Raw genomic sequence first — 22,840 nt, forward strand, 5'->3', positions numbered from 1 at the left:
GTTGGATACGCGATAATGCTGTTACGGAATCTCGATCCATCAAATGGATTGTATAACGGCACCCGAGGAACGGAAACGAATCGCCGCCCAAAACATTTGCAGAAGTAAAACAATCGCCGCCGCCGCATCGCGCGGGTCGCCTACTAATATATATATATATATATATATATATATATATATATATATATATATATATATATATATATATATATAACTGCATGGAATAGGAATTTTAAAGATTTTACATGATGCTTACAAGCAAAGTCGTTTACAAAAGTTTATTCCACATTATAATGGAATTTCATGTTTATGGGTTGCAAATGGGATGAGTATGATAGGTTCAGACATAAGATTATAACATTCAAATTATGATATTTTACCTATTACATTAGCTCCTAATTATGATAATGTTCAATGCTTAAGGTTTTATATATTTATATGAGTAATAATACTCATGCTAATCATTAGACTTATGAGACTAACGTATTATTTTTATATGTCTCAGATGTTAAAAGTAAGTGTTACGAAGATGTTTCTTTAAAATTTTGGCGTAACACCCTTGTAACTTGAATTATTTACTTATGGTGTGTGAATTTTTGGTCGTAACACAATGATGTTTCTTTAAAATATTATGATTTGCAAAGTATGCTGCTATTTCCAATGTATTTTAAGATGAGGTGTTACAATTGTTACCCGAACTAATTTTGGATGCTATCAAATCTTGATTCAAATAAAAAAGGAAACTTCCCTAATAGTAAATGTTGATCCTAATTGGTGTGTTAACACCTCCAAGCACGACATCTCACAAAAAACAAGTGTAGATGGGGTGGGATGAGGGAGGCAAACACAATCGTTTTCCAAAGTTTATAAACAAGAACTTATTAATTAACTTGAAGTATACAATGAAAGCATAAGGCTTGTATGTATCTAGTTTGTCATCGACCATATATAAGTTGGTTTTCCACCAATTCGTCGTGTCCAAAAATCAAACTTACCCATATTTCTACGATTGGCTCCGGTAAAAAATTGTTTGTTAATTTACTAAAAGTTTGCTGATAAAATATCATAGATGTGTTGTGACAACCCGAAAAAATATGTCACCAACTGCCGTTAGAATCTAACACTGTCAGCAGCATGTAATATGACAACTACGTAACCTTTCGATATATAATTAGATATATATTCGATTTTGTCCTTAATTACGTCAATAATTAGGCTCAAAATTAAGTGCACGAAAAATCGTGTCACCTTGAGAGCATGTTAACATTTTTAGAATATACGCGTTGCCACGATTCCAAAAATTTAAACTTCGTAAAAATCTGACTTAGTGTGGAAGAGATATGATTTTTATGGTAAATAAAAAATCTTCCGCACATAAAAAGTTACAACGTCAAAAACTACGAAAAGAACAATTGATTTTTGATATAAGTCACCAAAAGGAGAAACATATTACTACTCATAGTAGGAATTTTGAGACAAAGAACGCCTAATATGGAAGCCGTATAACAGAGTTATGATTTTTATAAAATCATAACGGTTATAAAATATAGGCTAAAAACGAAAGTTATAATTAGCCAAAATGACCAAAAGGAAAGTTGTAGTGTACGTCGAGACATACACTATAAGAGTCGTTGAAAACGGAGCTCGTATGCGAGAGTTAAGAATTTTTAAAGTTTGATTTTTACCCTCACGTGCACCTGCGCGCAGTGCGCGACGCACACCTGACGACTGGATTTGTCAGGATACGGACGACGTGGCACGAGGAGAGGGGGACACGTGGCAGCTCCTTGTGGGTCACGTGCACTTGCGCGGCGCGCAATCCAGATTTTGCTATAAATAGCAAGTCCCGACAATTCTATTCTCACACCTCAAAGATCTCTCTCATTCTCTCTCGATTTCCATGCCACTAATTCTCGAGCATCTCCCAAGTCCCAGACTCTTGAATTCTACCCTACATCAATGGTGGGTTCACAACCCCACTTTACTGTTTTCAATCCTTTTACCGGGGGAAGGGGGGATACATGTTATAAAATATCGCTTTCATAAATATTGCTAAATGTATAACCTTAGTTATATGATTATGCCTAGAACATTAGGATGATATGATGCCCAGTAGATACCCTGCCTATCTTTTAGGGATAATATTATGCCTAGTTGTTATGCCGACTTACACTAATAAAAAACATCATACCTAGTTGTTACGGTGGTCAGTTGCCAGGAAACGCTTTTTCTCTGGTCATTACTATAGGCAACCTTTAGATAAGCTTAGTACCTAATGGTTACTCTACCCAAATACTCGGCTACGCAAAACACGCTAACTTAGTTATATATATATATATATGTATATGATAATGTATATATATATATATATATATATATATATATATATATATATATATATATATATATATATATCAAGGTTGTAAAAATCGTTCGGCGGTAGCTCGACGGTCGACTGACGATAAACGATTAATCAGACTCGGCGTGGATTAATCGGGGACCCTAAATTATTAAAAAAATTATTTAAAAAATTAATATTTCCTAAAAATTAAGTATTTGAAAATTTTAAATTTTAAAATTTTGAATTTTTAAAAATTTTATTATAATATTTTAAATTTTGAAAGCTTAAAATTTAAAATTTTAAAATTTTGGTGTAATATTTGAAAATTATTTTTTTTTGAATTTTTTAAATATTTCCCGCCTATGAACGCCGAGGATCGCCAAGGCCGCCAAGCCCGAGTTTGACCGATTTTGACGAATTTCCGTCAAGCCCCCTAATCGTAATCGGTTCGAGGCCGCCAAACGATTAATCGCCGATTAATCGGCCGCCAAGGCCGATTTCTGCAACACTGATATATATAGTAAGTATCTTGCATAAATACAACAAAGAACAACAACATGATCGACCAGTGGAGGCTTACACAAACAAGTGTTAGATGAGACACGATTCATCCCCTAGCTGAATACATTTATCTATAAGCCCCAAACCTATAATTGTTAATCTTAAGTGTGCAGGGAATATATGTATTGATCTATACAGAGTTGACACCTCCACCTGCAGTTGCTAGCTACAAACCGACAGCAGTCGGTGTCTGCATAACTTTCCAAAAACGGACGACGTCTAATGAAGCATCGGGAATCTGGGCGGATGACAACAACAATCATAGCTCGATTATAAGAACTCATCGTAACGTTGTTAAACTAATCTATCTAAAAACTACTGCTAAGAAATAAACCCAAGAAAGTAGCGATAGAATACAACTCAAGTATGCGAGTTCAGGAAAACAACAACGCTAACATAACCAACTCCACAAAATATTTATCAATATACAGAACCTGTGAATTCACCAACATTATGTTCACATTTCAAACCAAATGTATTCTCAGAAGAATGGGTCCCGAAGGAGATGAGCAAGACCCCGGTGATGCAACAAGATGCCTTGAGTACCTGTGTGTTTTATTATTATGCTTTACTTCCGTAACGTATATGTACCTTGAATACATGTGTATCTTATATTACCTCATGAATAAAAAGTAACGTTTGCATAATATTTGTGTACTATTCAATATAATTTTGTATCCATGATCCAACATCTTAACGTCGCACAACCCGACATTTTCGCCACCCGCCGGGGGTGTGACATGTGTCCCTTCGACACTTATTTTATAATATGTGTATATATTATTAGCAATGTTATTATTATTGTATCCTAACCATGTTAAAAATTCTTCAAAAAGACTTACGATTATATATTTTTTTGTTTATACTTTTTACCAAACGATAATGATATGTAATTTTGTCTAAAAAAGAATAAATTACTGAAATCATCCATCTGGTTTGTTAAAATTACGAGTTCGGACCCTAACTTCTTTTCTTTTTGCACATAGACCATCTCTAACATATCATTTTGTTGCGTTTTTAGTCATTTGTAGAGATAAAAAGCCTATGTCACCCTTTGTATTTCATTTTTCATTTTTTTATTATTTAATATTTAAAGAAAGTAGAAAAAAGAATTAAGTAATAAATACATGAGTCTCACTCCTAACCCCACCCCAACTATCTCTTCCTCTTCTCTCTCACCTTATCTCTTACACCCCGCTCCCGAGTTCAACTTAAGGAGAGAAAAGAAAGGAAATGGGTGGAAATGAGAGGAAAGTAAGAGAGATTGATGCTCTCGAGTTTCATTAAAGGAAGGAAGTGGAAGGAAATGGAAGGATCACTTTCCCTCCTAACTTTCCTTCCGATTTTGGAGGATTTGAAAAGAAAGAATAAAATGTTTAACTTTACTTCCATTTCTCTCCAACTCGGGAGCACAAAAGACAAATTTGTTTTCCTTTCTTTTCTGTTCTTTTCTCTCCTTACTTTCTTTTCTCTTCTCTTCTTTTCTTTGCTTCAACTCGGGAGCGGGGTGTTACTCTCTCATTTTAGTTAAAGAAGAAATAGAACTCTAAATTTGGATCTCATCTTACCACCACCAGAGTGTCGTCGGAGCTTCTCTCCACTCTGTCTCTAAAATCCTCCCACTCTGTCTCTAAAATCCTCACGGTCGCCATCGTCGGTACTAAAGGGTTTCCCGTTGACTTCTCCTATAGATTTCTCTTACGTCAACGCTTCTCTCTACCCCTCACTAGCTTCGTCTTCATCGGTGGTGGATATGCCAAAAGGAGATATATATGAAGACGATGGAAAAGGCAATGTCTCTGGCAACGTATCTGACAACGTCTCTGCCAACGGATCCAACAACGTCTTCAACAACGTTTATGGAAGACATATCCAAGACAATTAATAAGTAGATCCGGAGAGAAAAGAAGAACAACCTAATGTAAAACCGCCTAAGGTTCCGATTCATGTCGTCGGGTGACCTTCTATTTCAGCTACTCCGGCAACAATGGCTTGAGATTTTCGTCGTAGAAGGTAGTGGAGAGGCAAATGGGGGAGGAGGGGGGGGCTTCAAGCAGTGGAGAGACGGAGGAAGGTGCTTCTAGATAGATGAGAGACATAACAAAGTGGTTATCAACAGTGGTAAGTGGTTTTCAGTGTTTTAGGTGGTTTCCAGCAGTGGTGGGTGGTTTCCAATCGAAGTGGGTAACATGGTGTCTCGAGTGTTTTTCAAGATCAATGTGTGTGTGTGTGTGAGAGAGAGAGAGAGAGAGAGACAGGGAGAGGGAGAGAGAGAGAGAAAGAGATTAGAAGCGGGGTGGGGGATGTGGTGAGTATATTTTATTTTATTTTAAAATGAAATAATAATAATAATAAAATAATAAAAAATAATAAAATGTGTGTCGGACTAAAAACACAACGATTCAAATTATAAGGATAGTCTAAGTATAAAAATGTTTAAGCACCGAACTTGCAAGTTTGACAAACTATAAGAACGATTTCATCATTTGTTCTCTATAAAATAAATAATAGATATACCCTAAAAACCAAAAACAGCTGCCACCTGGAATTTAGGGAAAATGACACAAATGCCCTACGAATTTTCTAGGGTTGGTCTATTTAATCCCTAAACTATTTTCGTGGCTCAACGAGGAACCAATTCATTGGCAACCCGTCTTTTTTAGTCCCCTTTACTTGTTTTAGCATGTTTATAGACAAAACTTGCCATATCACCGATGACATAGCAATGGAGATCGACGACAAGAAAAACTCTAAACCTGATGCCACCAATTCACCTCCACAACCAAATCGCACCAGTTGAATCTTCGATTCCACAAATCTCAACCGTAATCACACCTCCATTCGCTTCAATCCCTCACATCCCAATACTCCCTCATTTGCCTCCCTCAATCCCACGTTTACTTGCCTTTCTTCCCTCTATTCGTCCACAAAATGGCGACGTTGCAAAGACTACAAACGAAAACGCCGATTCCGATGAAGATGGTGACAAATCAAGTCCCGAATACGAAACCTCAGAAGATAGCAGGTTGTTTAGAGAGAAACATGAGACTAAGGCAGTTAGGTGAACCAGTGAAACTATTAGGTGAAAGAGAAATGGAGAAGAGAGATAGGTTGAGGATGATAAGGGATATATACACTAAAGTCCCAATATTTTCATCGATTTGACAAGAAACTCCTAAACTTTATTTTTTTGACAGTAAAGTCCAAATTACCGGCAATTTTTGACACTTTCACCCTTTTTTCCCGGTTAGCCGGTAATTAGGACTTTTTTGTCAAAAAAAATAAAGTTTAGGACTTTTTGTCAAATTGTCAATTAGGACTTTATTGTCAAAAAAATAAAGTCTAGGACTTTCTTGTCAAATCGTTGAAAATAATAGGACTTTAGTGTGTATCTCCTTTTTTTTGTTAGAAATTTAATGGTAGGATACTCTTTAAGCATAAGAGTTATTAAAATCTTTTCTAGTCAGCTAGATCCTATTGAAATCCTTAACATTTGCTTCTTATTAAATCGTTTTTTTAATCTCAACAAACAAACATTGAAAAAAATGGAGATAATAAAAAAGAAAGAAAGAACCAAGGTTGTGTTGGTTTTTTGCTGTCCCAAAAATGGAGAAATAAGAAACCGAACCCAGGTTCTTTCTTTCTTGATTATCTCAATTTTTTTCAATGTCGGTTTGTTGAGATTTAAAAAACGATTTAACAAGAAGCAAACGTTAAGGATTTCAATAGGATCTAACTGATTAGAGAATGTTTTAATAACTCTTATGCTTAAAGAGTATTATACCATTAAATTTCTAACCAAAAAAAATTATATATACACTAAAGTCCCAATATTTTTAACGATTTGACAAGAAAGTCCTAAACTTTATTTTTTGGACAGTAAAGTCCTAATTGACGATTTGACAAGAAAGTCCTAAACTTTATTTTTTTTTGACAAAAAAGTCCTAATTACCGGCTAACCGGGAAAAAAGGGTAAAAGTGTCAAAAACTGCCGGTAATTTGGACTTTACTGTCAAAAAAATAAAGTTTAGGACTTTCTTGTCAAATCGATGAAAATATTGGGACTTTACTGTATATATCCCGGATGATAATGGCGAAGTTAGATTCAGAATGCCAGTTGGAAAGACCGATGAAGATTTTGGAGGAAGAAGAAGTAGTTGTGAATGCACAGGAATGGATGATGGAGGGCATGAGGTCGAAGGAGAGGAAGCATGAGGTCGAAGGAGAGGTGTTTCAATATCCATTTTATACAGAAGGGTTTATGACTTTATTGAAGGCACTATATGAAATTACAGAGGATTCAGTGGTGAAAGCTGCGATTAGGCCAAAACATCTTCCACTTTGTTTGTTATACAAATACTGTGATGTTTATCTTGACACCGACGTGATAGTCTTGAGAATTTCTCCAAATTAATGAACTCAATTGGAGGAGAATTGGTGATGTGACAAAGTTTTGCCAACAAATTAGGAAAATTCAAAAAGTTTTGCCAACAAATTGGGAAAATTCAAAGTCAATATGGGGAAATTGGTCAACAAAATGTTAATGTGGAAAGGGGTAACAGTATGATCCTTCACTTTGGCCAAAATGACGTAATACAAACACGACTTCATTCCCTCATAAAGCCACAAAAATAGTTTAGGGACTAAATAGACCAATCCTATAAAATTCGTAGGGCATTTGTGTCATTTTGCCCTGGAATTTATTAGCAGACATCTATTTCGAATTTTGTTAATAAGTGAATTACGTAATTAACTAAAGAATTTATTTAAATGGCAGTTTAGTTTTCTCCGCTGCAACCTGGAGCTCTCTGTTGTCTGCTTTCCACTCGTAGAGAAGAGATCATCGTAGTCTCCAATGTTGTACAATGTACATAGCATAAAGAACACACGCTCACGTCGAAAGCCGCTTACCCTTTTCCCTTCAAAATTTAGCTAAATATCCATGTGAATTTGACATCAACGTGAAGAAAAATTTCTATTTTGATTATCTGTAGATTATTTGAATTTTGTGTTCAAATTGTCTTCAAAATCAACTCTTACCATTGGGTTCGTTAATTACATACATTTGAGCGTGATCATATCATCTTGGTCAAAATCTTTTGGCCAATTTTACTAACCTTAAGTTTTTGTTATTGAGTTTCTTTTAGTTTAAAGCTTTTGGAACGAGGGTCGTTTCATAAAAGTGAAAATTATGAAAGCGGCGAAGTTAGGGTTTGTAATTTATGTTTGGTTTTTGTTTATGTATGGATCTTGTTTGTGTAATTTTGTGGTCGAGAAGAACAGTTTGAAGGTGATTGCACCTGAGAATTTAAGAGATACATATGAATGTGCAATCGGTGATTTTGGCGTTCCTCGATATGGAGGACCATTAAGCGGATTAGTTGTATATCCAAAATTCAATCAACTTGCTTGCAACAACTTCACTGATCATATCCCTTTGATATCAAAGAAACCCGGTAGCCTCCCCGTTTTTCTTCTTGCAGATCGCGGTGGTAATAATAATACTTTAATTAACCACATCATGCTTTATCATGTTTTATTTTTCTTTATGATATCTGTTTCTTGAATTTTCAGATTGTTACTTCACGTTGAAGGCATGGAATGCACAAAACGCAGGGGCTTCAGGCATTCTAGTTGCAGATGACTGGCCTAGAGACTTGATCACCATGGATTTTCCCAAAGATGGAGAAGGAGAAGATCCTCCTTGCGTACAAAACATAACCATCCCATCAGTACTCATAAGCAACTCACTTGGGGTTTCAATCAAGAAAGCTTTAGAAAACAATGGCCTTGTTTTTGTGAATCTTGATCGGAGAGAAGCTCTCCCTTACGCTGATGAAAGGGTCGAATACGAGTTTTGGACAAATAGCAATGATGAGTGTGGGCCCAAGTGTGATACCCATAAATATTTTGTTAAAAGCTTTAAAGGAGTTGCTCAAATACTTGAGAGAAAAGGGTACACTCGGTTCACACCACATGGTTTTGCCCTGAGGAGTATGTTTCAAGCACAAAGTGCAAGTCTCATTGTATCAACCATGGAAGATATTGTGCTCCAGATGTAGAGCATGAGTTTAGTAAAGGGTATGAAGGGAAAGATGTTGTTGTTCAAAATTTACGCCATGCTTGTTTTTATAAAGTAGTGCATGAAAGTGGAAAACCGTGGGTTTGATGGGATTTTGTGACAGATTTTGCTACAAATTGCTCGATGAAGGAGCATAAATTCACAAAAGATTGTGCGGATGAAGTCACTTGGTGAGTTGTGCAAACATTTTGGTGATAAATTAGTCTATTTATACGTTATGGTTTTTATATAAATATTTGAATACTGCTTAATTCTTTGTCTAATTTTGAGTCCATGTGCTTCTTAATTAGGAGTTGATCTCAAGAAAATTGATGAATGCATGGGTGATCCAGAAGCAGATGCTGAAAATGCAGTCCTCAAGGCTGAGCAGCAAGCACAGGTGTGGTCTAAAAATATATATTCTTTTTTTTTGTGGATTTGTAGTTTGCATATGTGATGATATGATCTTTCATGTTCATGTATATATAAAGATAGAGAAAGGTATTCGTGGGGATGTGATGATCCTTCCAACTCTTGTAATAAACAACAGAGAATATAGAGGTAAACTTGATAAAAAAGCAGTTCTAAAAGCCATCTGTTCAGGATTTAAAGAGACCACAGAGCCACCAATTTGTTTGAGTCATGGTTAGTATAGAGCTTCAAATTTTCTCCATAATTTCAAACAAAATACTCAAGTAAAACATTGTTGCATTTACTGGTATAAAAGTGAAAGTTTGTTGCATAAATGGGAAATAGGCAAAGATGTTGCTACAAGTGTTGGGTGGGGTTTTGCATGGACTGTTGTTCTTGGTGTGGCCGCTATTGGAGTTGTTGGATATACATTCTACAAATATAGAGTTCGAGTACGTACACATTTACCTTTTCCTTGTATTAAGCTATTTTTATTTTTGTGACCATTTTTCCACTTTCATGAAACTAATTAATATATGTAATCTTGATGCAGAGATACATGGACTCGGAAATCAGAGCTATCATGTCACAGTATATGCCATTGGGTAATGAAGGGGAGGTTCCTGTTCATGGATCTCATGGAGAAATCTAAGCAGCATGCATGTGCTTTTGGTGTTCATATGTATACTTTGACACCATCTCATGTATTTTATATAATAGTTTGTTATAAGATTGTCTCTCAATCTTATATAGATATATGTATATAATGGTGAACAGTGAACTGGATCACATTGCCATGGTTTAGTGATTTGTGAGTTATATAAACTACATTTTTCTCAAGAATCGATCAGTAAAGGATAATACATGAGCAAATTCAATTTGCAACAGCAAGCAAAACAATTATAAACTATCATTTTTGAAGCTAGGAAATAAATTATTTTGTTTCATTTAAACAAAATGGATCTGAACTCTTAAAACCTCCTATTTTTTCATACTACACTTCCAATCTTTTTTTTTTTTAATCTCATTTCTTAGTTTGTATTTATTTTCCATACAATATAAATATTATTGTTAATATTTTATATTTTCTTTCAATAAATATCAAAACATGCCAATATAATAATACAGAAACAAAATACTTCGCTAATGCCAAATCGATTTCATGTTAAAAATTGTTATCCACCTTGTGCATATATGCCGCAAGAAAAGAAAAACAATATCAACAAAATATGAGAAATCTACAGTAAAGTCCTTGAAGGTTGGTTCCATTGACGCAAAAACCATCCCTGTTTTTTTTTATTTTTTTTATTTATTTAATTATTTTTTGCAATTTAGCCCAAAAAACCTGTAAACACTTTCAAAAAAATCTTTGTTCCTGACTAATGCCGACTTTCAGGGATTTTGTAACATCCCAAAAATCAAGGTAAAATTTTTATTTTTGAAAACCAAACCAAAAACCATAAATGTTTACAAAACATAGTTTCCAAGAGTCAAGATCACAAGTCAGAGTATCTCAAAATCATATCTTATAAAATCTGAAGGATGTGCACAATCAAGCCTTCACTTTGCCCCGATCATCTGAAGTACATGAAACATAACACTTAAAATGTAAGCCAAAGCTTAGTGAGTTCCCCCAAAGTACCACACACAACAAAACCAATATACATATTGCATGTTGGATCCACAGTATCCCGACTGATTACCCTGGACAACAATCTCCGATTGGATTGCCCGGGTTATTTGGCTGACAACACAAAACCGTACAGCCTCAACCCACCCACAATATGTCGACATATCTAACATATAATAAGCATAATATCATCCTATATACCAGGATACATAACCTAGTGGGTCGGCATTGGTGCCTTCGACCCACGAGTATAGTGAGGAGAAACTCACCTCACAGTTCGAAATGTAGCTGAACATATCAAAGCTCCAACTATTGACTCTACCGGTCACCTATACAATAAACAGTTACCTAAACTCAATCTACCACCCAAAATACCCAAAATGACCCTAAGTCAAACTTGGTCAAACCCCTTATCAAATGTCAATATCAGAAAGTCAAAAAGTCAGGGAAAGTCAAAGCAGACTGAGTACGCCCTACATACTCAGTCACTACGCTGGGTGTAGTCGCGATTCATACAAATTACAGGGTTCTTGGCTAGTACGTGCAACGTATTCCCTGGTACGCCCAGTGTACTCGGCCTAAATTTACTCTTTCTTGTTAAGCGTTTAATCTATTAAGACTTAACGTCCAAAGCTCATATAAAGCTCCAAATAACATTCTAAGTCATAAAGTTTCCAACTTTATGACTTTCAATGGATAAAATGAGTCCAACAACCAAACCCTAACTTAATACACAACCAAAACCTCATAACTCATGCATGAAGAAAGGAAAGGGATCAAGATCACATTTTTATGGTTCTTAACACCTAAAAACATCTGAAATGACAACTTTCATGGTTAGAGTAAGTTATACTCATGAACACTAAGCTTAAGGGACCAAAATGAACACAAACTCTAGGCTAGCAAGATCTAAGCAAATAACTCATCAAGTTTTAAACCTTATACCTTTAAATGATGCTTGAGGGTGAGATACTTCTGGATCTTGGTTGCCTTGAGCTTCCAAAATGATTCCACTATCTCCTCCTTCCTTCAAGAACAAAAAAATACACATTCTCAAGCTCAAAATGCTCACACAATGGATTAAGGTTAGCAAAGGACGATTTTGGAGATGGAGGCTGATGAGGGAAAGGGTAGTGAGGAGATAAGGATATTTAAATAGGGCTCAAGCCCTAAAAATTAGGGTTTGATCAGTTGTTACGTATGCCCAGCGTACTCGTGAGTACACCCAGCGTACTCACATGAATGTGCGACTTCATTAAACGAGCTACGTCATGCGTACGCCCCAAGTACACATGGTGTAAGGTACTAACTTGCCACATAACTATACTTTTGGGTCGAAAATGGAATTACCTGATTTCTGGGTGTTACAGATTTTCTGAAAATTTGAAAGACTTTTCTAAAACTAAACAATCAAAGATGGCTTTTTCGTTAATAGGGTTAGAGTTTAAGGATTTTTTTGAAAAAATTTCTTTTATATATACTAAATTAATTTGAAGAAATCTCACGTTCATTTATTAAAAAACTCAAAATAAAGATACCATGTACATCATTTTCACTAAAACCTCATTTATATATATATATATATATATATATATATATATATATATATATATATATATATATATATATATATATATATATATATATATATATATATATATATATATAGAGAGAGAGAGAGAGAGAGAGAGAGAGAGAGGTAGGTTTAAATGTGGATGTTCAAATATTGTGTGGATGTAGGGATTAATATGGGCCAAATATTATTTAATTTTAATAAATTATTTATTAAATCATCTATCCTTTAATTTAGGCAAATTAGTTTATTTAAAACCTTATTGCCTCATCCATCAACACCCACAAAATCACATCCCTCCCGTTTCCATCCAGAATTACTGAACCACCTCCGACTAGCACATCCTCTCTCCTGTGAAGCTACCATTGAAGCACTGCAACCCACCGTACATCTTCAAGCTACGATTGTTGTCGTTCTTTCTCTCTCTCTCTCTCTCTCTCTCTATCTCTCTTTCACTCTTTTTCTCGTTCGATTTGGTTTAAATCAACAAAAGAGCAATAATCGTGATTTGGTTTTTGAATCATCGCCGGATCGATGCCATAGGGATTTAGGCCTTAAGGTAGGAAATCGAGAACCGGGCATCGGTGGAGGCGGTGGTTGTGGGAGGAAGGGATTTAATTATCGCCATCGTCAAGATCGGGACTCAATTTGACTGTGTGCTTCATCGATTCAGCCGACCCTATTCTCTTAGCCATCATCGATTTCTCCCAGGTAAGTTCTCGATTCCACAAAATCGGTATGTTGTTCGATCCCTTAATCTAAATCTGTGTTTTTGAATTTTATTTTTTTGTCAATTCAATTGTTTAGGTCTCCCTGCCTGGCAGACGTTCCCACACGCACATACCTCACCTGAAGGTCCAACTATGGCGAATAACTCCAACACCAACAAGGAAAATCTATTTTCTTCATTGATTTTTGATATCAAAACCTACAATGGCGCAGATCCTCTTCTCCCATCGCTCCGGTAAGCACAAAACCCTAAATCTATTTTTCCTGCAGTTCCTTGTCACAAATTGAAATCTGTTTTCTTGTAGCAACTGTGCTTAGATTGAAAAATCATTCATATTTAATATTTATGTTATTGTTGTGTATGTGAAGTTAGATTTTGTTGATGACCCTGGTGCTGTTCTGGAGAACATGAAGGCGAATCACATTGGGAACAAGAGGTCACTATTTTACCAGGCCTATGCTCTTTATTATGAGAAATTGAAGAAATTTCCTGATGCTGAAAAGATGTATCATTTAGGAGTGCAAAAGTAAGTGATTGTTATTTGTTATTTTTCAAAATGTTCATTCAGTTTGAACTGTTCGCTGAAATTCTTAGCTTCATATACTTGAAGCCTTATTGGTTTTTTTTGAGTAATTCGTTATATGATTTATTGGTTTTTACCTTTTGCAAGCTTAATTGATAACTGGTAATGTGATAATGGATTTGTTTGTAGAATCTATACTACAGTATGAATAATGTGAGGTGAGGTAATTAAATATTTGAATTTTGTTTTACATAATGCTCATGTGAAGTAAAACTTATGAGTTAATTCCAACAGAATACATACGGTAATTGAATCTTGAATTCCAATTCTATTGGAATGGAATCACGAATTCCAATTATGTTGGAATGGAATATGAATATTTTCTCACTGATTTATGCATGTTCTACATTTCTTGGTTATTGGTTTTGGTGCAATTCACAAGTCCGCATATTTTTCCAAAGGAATTTAGTTTTTTATTTTTCATTTGCTAATGCATTATTGGATTCTAAACTACAATTTGGTTTTGTTTTCACAGAAGTTGATGCTTGAAGAACAGACCACAAAATTGAAAGTGATTCTAAGCAACATTATTCTTTTAGAATGTATTAGTGTCTTTGTTAGATTTTGATGTTTTCTTTCCCGATTTGAAAGTTTTTTTAGTTTTATTCTTTAACAATAAATGTAATTCTTAGTAATTGTTACCCGTATTCTATAAGAATTAATGTAATTTTTGTTATTATTCTTCAACTCATCGGTTCAAATTTTTGTTATTTTTCAAAATGTTCATTCAATTAGAATATGTATTCTGCCCGAATATCATTCTAACAGAATCAGATCGTTTATGATTAAAAAAATATGTTTGATTTGAATTAACTAAAAAACAATCATAATTTTTAAAATTAAAAAATCAATTATCTCTTGCAATCCGATAATTTCCATTTTTAAATATAATTTAATTTAGGAAAAATGCTTGGACCACAAAGGATCCTTACATCCACACAATAGTTACAATCCACATTATAACCTAACCCTATATATATATATATATATATATATATATATATATATATATATATATATATATATATATATATATATATATATATATATTATCGTTATTGTGGTTTTTAATAAATAAAAATGACTATTTTTTAGTGAAAATGATGTAGATGGTATACTTATTTTGAGTTTTTTGATGAATAAATATGAGTTTTTTTTCAAATTAATTTAGTATATATATAAAAGATTTTTTTTTTCAAAAAAGTCCTTAAACTTTAACCTATTAATGAAAAAGTCATCTCTGATTTTTTATTTTCAAAAAAGTCCTTCAAATTTTTAGAAAATCCCTAGAAATCGGTAGTAGCCAGGAACAAGGGTTTTTTTGCAATTGTTTATCGGTTTTTGAGCAAAATTGCAATAAATAAATAAATAAATAAATAAAATAAAAAATAAAAAATAGTTTAGGGATTTCTTTGGCGTCAATAAAGCCAACTTCAACTTCAGGGACTTTATTATACATTTCCCAATAAAGTATTTACTTATCTTAAAACTTTTCTTTAGTATGTTTACTAATAGAGAGAACTATAAATTCTCTTTAATTTTATAATTCTTAACGAGTCAAGGTTTAATTAATCAAGATAATCATTGATAAACTACATTTGACTTTAAAAATCTATTCAAATTCAATAAAATTTTGTTCGACCAAAATTCAACAATAATATATACTATTATATTTTATTTATAGACGATCAACATATACATAATCCATATCATTAATTGAAGCTCACACTCTGGCTCGGCTTTGGCCTATCTAACTTGATCTCAGGTCATCCTTGAATCAAAATTAAAATTGTGTTATATGCTTTTGCTTTTAAGTTTTGGTTTTGCCCTCCCTAAGTCTATTGCTCGTATTCCGTCCCTAATAATGAAATTACAGAAATGATCTGTGTAAGAAAAAAAATTATAGTAACGTTTTTTGTGCAAGACAATTGCAAAAATGATATCTGTGTAATAACGATATTATAGAGTTTGTCACTATAATAGCGAAAATATAGAAATGATATATGTGTAATTCGTAAATTACATGAATTATATAAATGGCCGGCAAATTTTGAATAATGGTTTATAGAAATAGTTTCTCAATAACATTATATATAAATATGTCAAAGATATAAGACTTCACCCCAAAAGAATCATCCGGGCTAGTTAAAAATACTTCCCAAATATATCTTTATCATTCAGATCCAAGCGTTCGATTTGACACTTGTAACAACCAAATTTCAAGATTTACTTACAAAACCAACGTTAGGTGATAATTGTATGTGGTAAAATGGACCAATCCGATACCACAGGCCTCCAAACGAGTAAATAGTTAAATTGGGAGATTGTCTCAGTGACCAACCTAATAGCCTTTTTTTTAATCTTTTTATTAGTGATTAATATATTAACTAAAACGAAAAAATCTATTTCCCAAATATTACAAAATTTTAAATGAATATAATTTGGAAGACTATAAACATTTTCGTATACTTTATACGACTTTAACATCGTAGAACCAAATGAGTTTATTTCACTTTTTAATAACTCTTTAACTTCATTTCTATATTAAAAAAAGTTAATATATATAATTGACTAGGAAAAGACACTAAACAAACTCTCACCCACTAAATTACTTTATGTGAAATGGAAGAAATTAGCTTGAACCAAGCCTAACAATGCCTCCATAGAAACTTGCTTTGGATTAAAGAAATAAATCAAGTGTCTTCTCCCCCATCAAACTATACTACCAGCAGTTGCTGCTGCTCGTCCTCTTGCTGGGTGGCATGCACAACACCCACCTAAAACGACGTTCCAGCTAGCAATCAATCAGGTCATAATCCATATATAAACTTGCGTTGGCTAGTCATCTCCCATCTCAATCTCACTGCAATCAACCATCTACCACACACACACAATCAAACACAACTAATCAAGATGGAGGGTAGCTGGGTTCGAGCTTTAATGGTGGTCGGGTTCTTCTTCCCATTGTTAGTTCAAGGTCGAATTCGACACTACAAGTTTAATGTGAGTAGTCTTTTTGTTTTCGTAAAAACAATCATTAAAAACTCACAACGTGCATGATAGTAAAATATTTTCAAGAATAACATATCCTGCATGCATGCATAGTGTAATTAATGCACTACAAGAAACTGACTTTTTCCAACGAGATATTTAGCAACACATTGAATGTGACAACATTTCATCAGTCAATATATTGATGATCATCAAAATATTCTGAAAATTCCAACTTTCTGCATCGACATGTCGGAGTTGTAGGTTGGGGGAGAAAAATTACAACCAAGATTTCATGTCTCTGGGGATTTTCGATATTAAAATAAAGAAATACATTTATATAACATAAAGAATTACAAAAAGGTTCATGATATATAAGATCTTATGTAGGTGGTTACAAAGAACGCAAACCGTTTATGCTCAAGCAAGCCGATCGTGACAGTTAATGGACGTTTCCCTGGACCTACTCTTTATGCTCGAGAGGGTGATAATGTGCTTGTAAAAGTTGTCAACCTTGTCAAATATAACGTCTCCATCCACTGGTATATATATGCATGGTTTCATATACAAACTTTCGGTTTATATTTATGCACATATATATATTTACCTGAAAATGAGAATCATGGGGTTTTTGTTTATGCTTGATTGTTTTGAAAATGAAGGCATGGAATTCGACAACTACGTACAGGATGGGCCGATGGCCCAGCATATATAACACAATGCCCGATCCAGCCCGGGCAGAACTTCGTGTATAACTTCACCATTACCGGGCAACGAGGCACACTTCTTTGGCATGCTCATATTCTCTGGCTAAGAGCTACTGTCCATGGTGCCATTGTCATCTTACCTAAACTTGGTGTTCCTTATCCATTTCCCAAACCCCATATGGAACAAGTCGTGATTTTAGGTGAGAATTGAGTACAAAATTTGATCCTTAATTAATTATAGCTTTGTAACAGGAATTATGATTCATCTGACCTTTAATTGTGGGGTTTCATGGATGAAGGTGAATGGTGGAAATCAGATACCGAAGCAGTGATCAACCAAGCGTTGAAGTCTGGCTTGGCGCCAAACATCTCAGATGCCCATACCATCAATGGTCATCCAGGACGAATCCATGGTTGTCAGACACAAGGTCCAATTTCTTTATTTTGATGCCTAATTTGATCTTATAAAATCGATCTGCATGCATGTGTTTTAAAGCTGGTTTACGTACTTTGTTGTGTAATATAGGAGGGTTTCATTTGAGTGTTGAAAAAGGAAAATCTTACATGCTACGTATAATCAACGCTGCACTCAACGAAGAACTGTTCTTTAAGATCGCCGGCCACCAGCTTACGGTGGTAGAAGTGGACGCCGTCTATGTCAAACCATTCAAAACCAGTACAATAGTCATCGCACCAGGTCAAACCACCAACGTCATAATCACCGCCGACAAGAACTCCGGTAAATACTCAATGATTGCTTCCCCATTCATGGACTCCCCTATTGCCGTTGACAACAAGACTGCCACCGCCATCATCCATTACACCGGCACCCTTTCCTCTTCCCCTACCACCCTAGCCACCCCACCAGCGCAAAACGCCACCGCAGTAGCAAACAGCTTTATAGATTCCCTCCGTAGTTTGAATTCCAAAAAGTATCCAGCCAAAGTGCCATTGAAAATCGATCACTCCTTGTATTTCACAGTCGGTCTTGGCATCAACCCATGTCCGACATGCAAAGCAGGTAATGGAAGTCGAGTTGTGGCGGGTGTAAACAATGTTACATTCGTTATGCCAACTACAGCTCTTCTTCAAGCACATTACTTCAAAACGAAAGGAGTCTTCACTACCGATTTTCCATCTAACCCACCTACCGTTTTCAATTATACCGGAAGTACCCCGCCGGCGAACATGGCTACAAGTAATGGGACTAAGCTTTATCGGGTAAAGTACAACTCTACTATTCAATTAGTGCTACAAGACACGAGTATTATTGCTGCGGAGAATCACCCGATTCATCTTCATGGGTTCAACTTCTTTGCTGTGGGTAAGGGAATCGGGAATTATAACTCGAAGAAAGACCAGAAAAAGTTTAACCTTGTTGACCCTGTTGAGAGGAATACGATTGGTGTGCCTTCTGGTGGTTGGGTTGCTATTCGATTTCGAGCAGATAATCCAGGTGTTTGGTTCTTGCATTGTCATTTGGAAGTGCATACAACTTGGGGTTTAAAAATGGCGTTTCTGGTGGAGAATGGGAAGGGGCCAAATCAGTCGCTTTTGCCACCTCCAAAGGATCTACCAAAATGTTAGAGAGATTTAAGGGATTTATTCTTTAAGATTTACAACAATTTTTCTAAGTGAAATTTATGTATTGGTTATTTTAGAATTAAACATATAGCTTTTTTGTTTGAAAAAGATTAACAATGTGATATCCCGATTTTTGATATGTAAGAGCTTCTTAAATAATTACAAGTATTTGTTTTTTGAAAAATTGGTCAATAGAACTCATACTCTACATTTTTATTTTATATAAATTGTAGTCAAAATGAACGAACAAAACCACAGTCAAACATAAAATTGTAGTCAAAATTTCATAAATCTTAGTCAAAATGTTAGACTTTCATTGAAAAATAAAATACAAAATCGAAGGTCAGAGAGTAGGAAATCAAAGATGGCTCTATGCCATCTGTGATTTCAGCGTTTCAAAATATTACATTTTGGTTTTTTATATATACAGATTTTTGTGCCAATTAAAGTAAAAGATATCCATTAACCATAGTCTATAAAATTAAGCATATGAATTATAATTAAAGTAAAATAGTTTGTTAATAAAACAGAAATTATTCTAGTTATGTTTTCACCCTCTAAACAAACATAAATACGCATTACATATTACAATAAACATGAGTGTTCATAAATATGGGGATTGATCAGCGATCATTTGTGGGTATTAAATATTGAATGTAACATACATATAATCAAATATTTTTCCGGATACTCAATAGAATCGAATGATCTTGTCAGAAGTAGTATATGCCCTCGTCCCTATTCCACTCCAAAGGTCAAAAGATGGGATGATTGTGTTGGAATGAGAAATTTCATTTATTATAATGATTTCTTACTATAGTTTTGACATATTATTATTATTTTATTTTAAGAAAAATGTAAGAAGTAACAAAATACTACTTTGTTAACTTAGAAAGTATAAATACCATATTATGGGCGTGATGCTAGGGGGACACCTCTTACCATCGTGAACACCATTTCTATTGCCTTATGAATTGTTGGCAATTTAACATAATATTTTTACACTACAATCTTTCATTCTATAATATGCAATCCAATAATTATTTCTACAATTCATTCTATAATATGCAAACCAATAATTTTTTCATCTACTATTTTACAACACACCACCACCATACAAAAACCGTAACCGAGATGGGTTGTTTGCCTTAAACACAACATCTCGACAATTCCACACAAAAATAGAAATAAATGTTTATCAGAATAACGACGGTCTTTCTTCCAAATTGCGGGAGATGAAAGCTAAAATTACCCCGTTCAATAGGATTTACAACAATCTTAACAATTAATATAAAAATATAAGAAATGATTTTGATTTCTTTGTCATCGCTCTCTAATAATATCGGTAACAACACACTAATAAAGTATTTACCCATGTCAAAACAAATAAAGTTCTAAAAATGCTCTGAAATGAGTATTGCGAGATGTACTAACACAATCTACTGGATCTAACAAACGGTCTAAAAAGCCCGAATCGAACAACTACAAAATAAACTTTAACTCTCGGACTACAATCGACATCAACGATACTGTCAACGAGATTCCATTGGAAGAAACCCTTCAACGATACGCATAAAAGGATTAAATAAAGCGAGTTGCATCATCTTCCAATAAGAACATATCGAAACCAAATGAATTATACTTTTTAAGGAAAAATTTAAGGAAATCTACAATTGCAAAAACTAAAGATGGAGTTTAAAAATAAAGCAAAACTTGAACAACAAACATTACTTCAGAAACAAGTTTTTATGTCGACCAATGATCTCGAGGATGAGGACCTCGAGACGATTTAACAGTAAAAAAGACGATTCTAAAAAAAATATAACAAAAAATTGTGATTTTTAAGTTTCTTGTAACAACATGAATCTTGAGGAGAATTGTTGGGAGTAAAGCCCCTTTTAGGGTTGGACACGGTGTGTTGGAGGAACCAACACGGCGTGTCTAGATTTAAAGAAACGCGGAGATTAATGGACCAACACGGCGTGTTGTGGTATCTTAACACGGCGTGTTGGCAGCTGGGAAGGAAACCCTAATTTTAGGGTGTTGCACCCTATTTAAAGGCCTTAATTCTTCATGGATGGCCTCCTTACCAGCCTCCATTGTCACTCAAACCCTAATTTGTCCCTTAAGCTTTCTTGGTGGTGTTCTTGAGCCTTAAGTGGATTCTTGTGGTTATTTTGCTCATTTCTAAAGGAAGCTTTGAAGATTGAAGGTGCTTAGCTTGGAAGGAAGATCATAGATCCAGGATCTCTCCACTTCTTGCAGTCTCTTTGAGGTATCAAGTTTGCATCTTGACTTGTGTTTGATTAGATCTCTTCATGACTAGTTATTATGATTTTGGTCTCCTTTTCGGGTCCATGGATGAGTTGGGTTGTTTAAGGGATTGTTCTTTCAGATCTGAGTTTGTTTTGGTATTCTTGAGCATAAAGGTGCAAGCTTTATGTGAAGAATGGTGTCATGCATGCTTTAAGCCCTCTATTAAGTCCCTTTTTAGCTTAAGAGCTTCATTTAGTCATGTAGGGACGTAAAGTTGGCAACTTTACGTGATAATCCAGCTCAAGGAGGTTAGATCTATGTTTTGGGGGCATGCCTTTATGGATTAAGTGCTTAATGGTTGAGCTGTTGAATCTCGGGCAAACACAACGTGTTTGCAAGCCAACACGGCGTGTTTGCAAGCCAACACAACGTGTTGGCTAGGGATTTCCCAATTATCTAGATGATGGAAGAACACGGCGTGTCCAAGGGGAAACACGACGTGTTTGGTCAACATGGGTTGTTGACTTTGACTTTGACCAGGAGTTTGATCAGGGTGACCATGAGTTATGTTGGGCTATGTTTGGGCATTAGGGTAAGGCCCATGTAAGGGGTCTAGGCCCAATTTGGAAAATTGGGCCAAGTATGGGCCTTGAGTGATTAATAGGTTTTGGTCCTTTTAGATTTCGAGTTTGGGCCTCATCCTTGGACAAAGCTAGGTTAGGGGTAAAATGGTCATTTTACACCAAGTATGGATTTATGGATTATGGATTATGGATTTGAACCCAATTCTTAGTTGGGTGTTATTTTGATGTTGACAGTTCGGGGATCTGTCAGCCAGCATCCAAGGACCGTCTGTGTGATTCGGTAGTACGAGGTGAGTCTCCTCAATGGGTTTAGCGGGTCGAAGGCACCAATGTCGGCCCATGGTTTTTATGTTAGAATGATAGATGTATGTGTAAATCTTGCGTGCGTTATGGAATGGTATGCTTACCGGGCAAGGCCCGATGCCAGACAGGGCCTGAGGAGTATAGTGTATGCTGGTTATGAGTAACTGTTTTATGCTTACCGGGCGAGGCCTGATGCCGAGCGGGGCTCGATGATTGTATGGTATGTTTTGGTCTTTGTGATTATTGCATGTGTTAGTAAGGTTATATGTTTATATGATTATAGGGTTATATGATTATATGTGTATCGTGCGGGGCCTAATGATAGGCGGGGCCTGGTAATTGACAGATCTGTAATCCGAGCGGGGCTCGATGCCGGGCGAGGCCCGATGACGAGTGGGACTCGAGACCGGGCGAGGCCCGATAGAGGGCGGGGGCCTAGTATGTGATTTATTATGTATGGTATGAGGTATCTTGGGGAACTCACTAAGCTTTGTGATTACGGTTTTCAGTTTATGTTTTAGGTAC

The 22,840-nt window shown here is 35.1% G+C and overlaps 1 protein-coding gene and 1 pseudogene across 2 annotated transcripts; both read left to right on the forward strand.

Annotated features, from left to right (window-relative positions):
• The first annotated feature begins 8,052 nt into the window (after positions 1–8,052).
• On the forward strand, positions 8,053–13,996 carry LOC145113865 (vacuolar-sorting receptor 2-like; annotated as a pseudogene). Its single transcript, XR_013710889.1, has 8 exons — positions 8,053–8,394; positions 8,477–9,154; positions 9,255–9,363; positions 9,455–9,608; positions 9,720–9,826; positions 9,928–9,993; positions 13,676–13,833; positions 13,978–13,996. The product of XR_013710889.1 is annotated as a vacuolar-sorting receptor 2-like (transcript).
• Positions 13,997–16,790: 2,794 nt separating this feature from the next.
• On the forward strand, positions 16,791–19,274 carry LOC145115318 (laccase-4-like). Its single transcript, XM_079051590.1, has 5 exons — positions 16,791–16,893; positions 17,272–17,423; positions 17,544–17,788; positions 17,888–18,016; positions 18,115–19,274. Exons 1-5 carry the CDS (start codon positions 16,804–16,806, stop codon positions 19,173–19,175), a joined length of 1,677 nt encoding a protein of 558 aa, XP_078907716.1. The 5' UTR covers positions 16,791–16,803; the 3' UTR covers positions 19,176–19,274.
• Positions 19,275–22,840: the final 3,566 nt, after the last annotated feature.

Source organism: Lactuca virosa, chromosome 5 (assembly GCF_052849685.1).
Source record: "Lactuca virosa cultivar CGN04683 chromosome 5, Lactuca_virosa_CGN04683_v6, whole genome shotgun sequence".
NCBI classification, from domain to species: domain Eukaryota; kingdom Viridiplantae; phylum Streptophyta; class Magnoliopsida; order Asterales; family Asteraceae; genus Lactuca; species Lactuca virosa.